The sequence below is a fragment of the Syngnathus typhle genome, linkage group LG14 (genome assembly GCF_033458585.1).
Source record: "Syngnathus typhle isolate RoL2023-S1 ecotype Sweden linkage group LG14, RoL_Styp_1.0, whole genome shotgun sequence".
NCBI lineage: Eukaryota > Metazoa > Chordata > Actinopteri > Syngnathiformes > Syngnathidae > Syngnathus > Syngnathus typhle.
In genome coordinates, this window is record NC_083751.1 from 7,851,380 (window position 1) to 7,857,747 (window position 6,368).

Sequence of the window (6,368 nt, forward strand, 5' to 3'; positions counted from 1 at the left end):
ATCGGTTAAAAACGCCGAACACGCGGGACCTGTTACGGCTAGCAGTACGCGACGCGTTTGAACAAATTCGAACAGGAAACACTTCTCTGGTTGGAATAAATTTATTTTGATCTGTCTGTAAACAAGGTGATAAATCAATATATGGCATTCTTGATAGTATGCATATGGAATTCAATGCATTGACAGACTATCCCAGATCCAAGAGAACTAAAGTGAGAACAAATCAGTGAGGAGGACTTGGAAACAGATTTGATGATTATACAAGGCCTGAACAGTGGCACTGAAGCTACAGAAAAGAAAATGAAGGACAGGTTATACGGAGGAAAAAATAATCTTGGAAGAGTGAGCAACAGACCTCTTGACATTATGGCACAGGATACACGGGTTGTGATGAACGGTACATGTTGGTTTCATCTAACCCATCTCCCAAAGAGTGTACAGACATTACAATTTTAGGGTCTGTGCTCAATGGATGGCAAAAGGCGATTAATTCCACAGTTTAAATGAGGATTTTTATTTTTTTTTTCAAATTCAGTGTAGCTTCTGATAGGGGTGACAAAAAAAAAAAAAAAAAATGATAAAGACTAAATCCATGCTCACCTGCCCTGTCACTTAACCTGTTTGGTGTTTTGTTGCAACACCTGAGTTTTCACTACACTTGGTCCTACCTGGGTGGTGGTGGTGGGGGGGGGGGGGGGTTACGGGGGGCGATGGGCAAAAAAAATAAAGAACAACCTCCAGGTGGTGAGAGAGCGAGAAATATCTACGGTCCAAAACGACAGCCTTTCTGAAAACAAATTACAGGTACTGGCAAAAGAAAGACAGTAACAAGTGCCTGAGCTAGTAACTGTGGAATGTCCATTGATTTGTTGGTGTGTGTGTGTGTATAGGAACAGTAACTCTGCTTGATGACAATTAACAGAGCCAAACGACAACACTTTGACAAGGACGCGTATGTGCGTGTGTGTGTGGGGGGGGGGGGGTCAAGCATTTCATTATCAGGGAGGGACATGGAAGACAGTGGACAGATGATCACACCGTCTATCCTCAAAGAAGTTGTTGGGGGAAGAGGTAGACCTGGACGATTTCCTGCTTCAGTGGTCCAATCAATCTAAAAAAAACAGGTAAGGGCCACTCTCGGGGAACGTTTATGTTGTGGAACTTGTCGTGTCAATGGGCACCAAAGACGCATCGAGTGATTGTCTTTCATTCTGCTGGTCTTAATCAAGTGACATCCTTAGTCACACGCTCATCTTGGCTATGGATCAACTAAGGGCTGAGACGGTTTGGGGAGGAGGAGCAGAAGATAGTAAGGAGCAACAAGGACAGGAAGTGTGAAATGCAACTGGGTGGTAGACAGGTAGCTGGTTGGGTGGGTGGCCTGGTAGGGGATGCTTTAATAGCCAGCATTCCTCAAGTATTCAACCGTCTTAAAGGCCAATGTGTTAAGGGTCCCTCCGTAGACACCTTCCTTGCCCTTGACTAGAACAAATACTGGAACACACAAAGGACAAACAAAGACATGAAATCATAAATACAGACAGCAATTCAACAGGTTCAGATTGTACTCTGTTATTACTCAACTCTTGGGATTTCTTTCAAGTTGGGTATTCATCACATCAGCTAGTTCAAAAGTCACTTGGCATACTTTAACCCAGCCATGTCCAAAGTACAGCCCGCAGGCCAATATTGGCCCGCGTTTAAATTTAAAAACTGGCCCAAAACATTGTGTCATAAAATCAATAATTGGCCTGGTGGCACCGTCACGGGGGCCTGAGCACCCCAGAGTGAGCCACAGAAATGAAGCTCGTCCTAACGGGAACGCACACGAGCCAGCATTCATGATCGGATGCGAGCGCGTCTCCGCCGTCCCTTCCCAGTTCACGTGCACACAAGTGTCTGTTTGCAAGATAATCAGTGACAGACACTTCCTCATTCAAATGTCCACACACCAAGGGCGGAAGGCGATGCTAAATACAGAGACGCAACTGACACTACACAGGGGAAGGCGCAAAAAAAAAAAAAAAAAAAAAAAAAAAAAAAAAAAAAGCAATACTGATGAGAACCGTCTACTTTGTACTAACTACACCAGTGTTTCCCAAACTTTTTTCATGTGCGGCACATCTTTCCATTGAAAAAAACCTCGGAGCACACCACCGCCAAAAATCATGTTACAAAAGTTTTATACCAGGTTCTATAACAGAATGAATTCTATTATGATGAAAGACGTGAACATGCTATATATGTAAATAAAGTACTATAGGTAGAGAGCCAGTTGAATAATGAAATAAAAAAAATACATTTTTTTATTGTATTTCTGTGATTAAAAGCCAAAAGAACATGGCTGTGTTTGCTGTTTTAGACTAGCTCTATAAATGTCCGTAAATGCACCACGGCCATCAGCTCTTATGAAAAGCTGACAGCAGTGCACACAAACTGAATGTGTGCCGATGCAGCACAATCAGAACATGAAATCAAGATTTGTGCAATTAGCAAGTGGCTTACCAGGCTTTGCGCTAACTGACTAGTGGTTTGGCAATCTTTTTTCCAATGCTCTCTTTTTCAAACAATTTTCTGCAGCACAGCTAAACATTTTTTTACGGCACACCCGTGTGACGCAGCACTTTCGATGGGAAACACTGCTCCACACGACTACGCGTCCGTACCGCCCACAACAAAAAGACTCTGTTATCGTAAACAACAGAAAGACTATGGATTAATATTTTATTATGAAATTTGCTGCATATGAAGTTGAAATAAAAGATAAAATGGAGACGGATTTAATTGTGATTAGAAATCTGACAATGCAACCTGGCCTGTTTACTGCAGTCACAAACACCAATATCACCCTTCTTATTAATACAACAATAAAACAAACTTAATACATTTAATAAAGAAATTCATTCAACTTTCATAAAATAGTTCATTTGTATTCAATTTATTATTCTAATCTTGAACTTTTCTGGTAGTGCAATTAACAGATTCTCATTTGCAATAACTTATCTGCAGACAGCAAAAGATCCATCCATTTTCTGTACTGCTCTGTCCCCACGGGGGTCGCGGGCGTGCTGCAGCCAATCCAAACTGTCATCAGGCAGTAGGCGAGGGACACCCTGAACCAGTTGCCAGCCAATTGCAGGGCACACAGAGACAAACAACCATCCGCGCATGGTTACATATGCCCTGCGATTGGCTGGCAACCAGTTCAGGATGTCCTCCGCCTACTGCCCGATGACGGCTGGGATAGGCTCCAGCACTCCCGCGACCCCCGTGGGGACAAAGCGGTACAGAAAATGGATGGATGGATGTTTAGCACCAAAGGTCCACCTGTTTTTAACCATCTCAGGGGCGGCCATTTTGCCACACACTGTCGACTGAATATGACATCACAGTTGCTCAGGGCTGAGGCAACGGGCAATCGCTGCCTGGTTTTGGAAAAGAGGTGGGCTGTGATTGCTTGTTACCTAAAGTGTGGGCAGTGAACACAGTGAAAGCACGTACCTTTCCGAGCTCGGCATAGAGCAATGTTGAAAGTGGGGCCGGTTGAGGACTTGGTCCGGAGGTCCATTCCCCATTCATTTTCAATTTCCAATCGGTCTCTGATCACAGAGCATTTTTCACTTCCTAAGGTCAATCCATTGATGAAGAAGGATTGACGGTCATTTGACATGAGTGCATCAATTTCAGCAGGCTGCAAAAGAAATACAGAATTATAAGTGTGTAAACTGGTGGGCTAGGATGTAGATTGCTGGGTTAAAAAAAACGAGAACTAGAGGTGCTCTCATTTTAGGATGGTACCAAGATTTCCGGTTTACAAACAGCACGTAGTAAACTCATCTGCCGAGTAAGAAAGTCACCATGCGGCATAAGGTACACTGTTGCCAATTGCAAAAACAAAATTGTGGCACCTTGCAAGTCTTATTCAGTGATTTGACAAAAGTAAACCAAGGCACGTGTTGAACCAGGCCAACAATTCAACCAGTTAACAAGCTTCCTAAAATGTTTTAAAATAATTCAAATGCAGGCTAATCCTTTAGAAACAGTAAATACGTACGACTCAGGCATCAGGCAGACATCTGCCAGCATAGATATCTTTGCATGGCGCTGAGGCTGAACAAATTATCGTTTGGGGGTGGAAAAAAAGAATTCCTAAAAAAAACTTTCGCCCCTAGATGAAGCCTTTACTGCCATGTTGAACAGGTATGATTTAAGTGCAGACCTTGAACTTTAATTTGAGGGCATGTACATACAATTCAGGTGAACAATGTGGGAATTGTAAGACATTGTAAGACAAATGTCATTGTCTCTGGCTTTGGTCTTTGAAGGCCGCTGTCCTGCACCGTTGTAAAGGTCTCCTTACTCCAACAACTTAAATGATCAGCTCATCAGCAAGATCTGGAGCATGATTACAGTTCAACTTTTGAAAAGTACTGAGACACCACTCAAAGTTAGCCACTAGATACCCAAATTCTGAGAACCCATTTAATCCCAACACAGCTGTAATCACAATAATTGAGTCTTCAAGACAAATTGCAGTTTTAAAACTTTAAAAAGTCCACCCTGGTGAAGGGTGAGCCATGTTGATGTACTACGTCATGCATCGGGGGTTTGGCTCGTGATGTTCTTAAAGTGATAGGAACCAGACCAATGTTAGCGCACATTTCTTTATCAGTCCGTTTTTGTTGATATCAATGGCTGTGATGTCATTAGTTTACCTCATTACTGCCAAATAAGTATCTGACCCATAGTTACTGTGCATCGCAACCCTTGTGAGAAAAGACTTATACGGGGTCAAGCCTATCTGCAGAAGTGCAGAGTCATCGAGCTGCACCGCTCAGCACATGCTTCGTGCGTTGAGGAAGCGGAAACGCTACGTTCAAGCCTCCCAACAAGCTTCGAGGTGGGGCCCTGTTCCTTCCACTAACGCAAGGTTGCTTCACAGCTGCTAGTGCAAATCTGCCATTTCGATTTTAGACGAAGAATACGCCATTGGAAAAAAACCGGGACAAACGCAATGATCCCAATATTGACTGAAAACGGGAGAAATATTTGCTGCGTTAAATAGGAACGCAAAACTAATCATTACGCGGTTTTTTTTTCATCATTGATCAATCTAAAAAAATAAATGATCGATGGAAGGCTTTAGGTAGTGACTTAAACTTTCCCACACACGCAAAAACTGTCAGGAGTGAAAACTATTTCAGTTGCCCCTCCACTCCAAATGACTAAACGGGAGAAGCGCCGTCCGGAGCGCTTCGACTAGACGGAAGGAAGGCAAGCAGACGTTCATTCGACAACTTTGCGTAAACGTTTAGACTATCTGTGCTTTCGCTTCAAGTTACAAACTACTTGAAACATTGTCCACCATCAAAAGTCAAGTTGAAAGTCATCACAATTCGATAGATTCTGGAATCCAGTCACGCCTGTGAGCTTCCGGTTTAAGTGCGCGGTCCCGAACGGTAAATAGCTGACGCCTCCGCTAGCTCGCTAGCCTCGCCGCAATCGCCTCGAGAATCGAGTTAGTCACTTTAACACTTGTTACAGTTAACCTGGTTCATGGCTAATTTACGTCAGACATTATATCAAAGCCAGGTTTTTAAACAGTAACACCAATCACTGGACACCATGTGCTACTACTACACTACACTACCCCGACCGACAAGGCCTGCTCAGAAGGGAAGCACATGTGCGACTGTGCATGTTTTCCATTCACATGAATCCAAACCGTAACTCCGAAAAGGTGCTATTGCGCATACTAACCGTGATCTTGGCAAAGTCACCGCCTTCGTGTGATGCCCAGACGTATTTGTTGTCAGGGTACCCAATAATGGCCGCATCCTGGCAGTGCTCAGCCATCAGAGTTTGCACGTAGCCGTCCCAAGACATGGTTTCTGATAATTGGTGGATGATAAAAGAGAAGCTGGGTCAAGAAACTTTGCACAGACGCCTCCGGAGCGACAAAGGAAGGGAGAGTTGAGCTGCAGTTGCACGTTCCGGTACCCCGGCTTTCTTCTGCTCTCACCAGTCACCACCCATGAGAAGCCACAGCGTCGAGACAAGGGCTTGGGTGTAGTCCTCATTAAATCACTCCGCGAGGGTGGTGATTGGCCCGCTGCGTCATTGCGTAATATTGCATCCGGCGGATGGATACACGACCTACTTTATCGTGTGGCTCTCTCATACGGCGCACACTTCTAACGACCTGCAATTTTTCTGGAATAAAAATCAATTAAATCTACGTTTGTATTCAAAACACTTTGAACTTCCAAACCACTATATGTGACTGGTTTAAGAGTATGCAAATTTTCCAGAATTCGCAAGTCAGAAACAGGCGACAGCTACCCCTAGTCCAACGTGAAAAGTACAAG

At 43.8% G+C, this 6,368-nt stretch overlaps 1 protein-coding gene across 1 annotated transcript; it reads right to left on the reverse strand.

Annotated features, from left to right (window-relative positions):
- Window positions 1–82: 82 nt before the first annotated feature.
- Window positions 83–6,061, reverse strand: LOC133166942 (profilin-2-like). The gene is made up of 3 exons (XM_061297360.1): window positions 5,761–6,061; window positions 3,502–3,691; window positions 83–1,494 (listed from the first exon to the last, which is right to left on the reverse strand). The coding sequence occupies exons 1-3, from the start codon at window positions 5,884–5,886 to the stop codon at window positions 1,397–1,399; spliced, it is 414 nt and encodes a 137-aa protein (XP_061153344.1). The 5' UTR covers window positions 5,887–6,061; the 3' UTR covers window positions 83–1,396.
- Window positions 6,062–6,368: the final 307 nt, after the last annotated feature.

Bases quoted from the DNA above. Each gene is read 5' to 3' on its own strand.
- LOC133166942 (XM_061297360.1), bottom strand. From the start codon at position 5,886: ATGTCTTGGGACGGCTACGTGCAAACTCTGATGGCTGAGCACTGCCAG. The intron at 3,692-5,760 runs GTTAGTATGCGC...TTTCTTTTGCAG, and splicing joins GTGACTTTGCCAAGATCACG to CCTGCTGAAATTGATGCACT. The intron at 1,495-3,501 runs GTACGTGCTTTC...TGTGTGTTCCAG, and splicing joins TCTATGCCGAGCTCGGAAAG to TATTTGTTCTAGTCAAGGGC.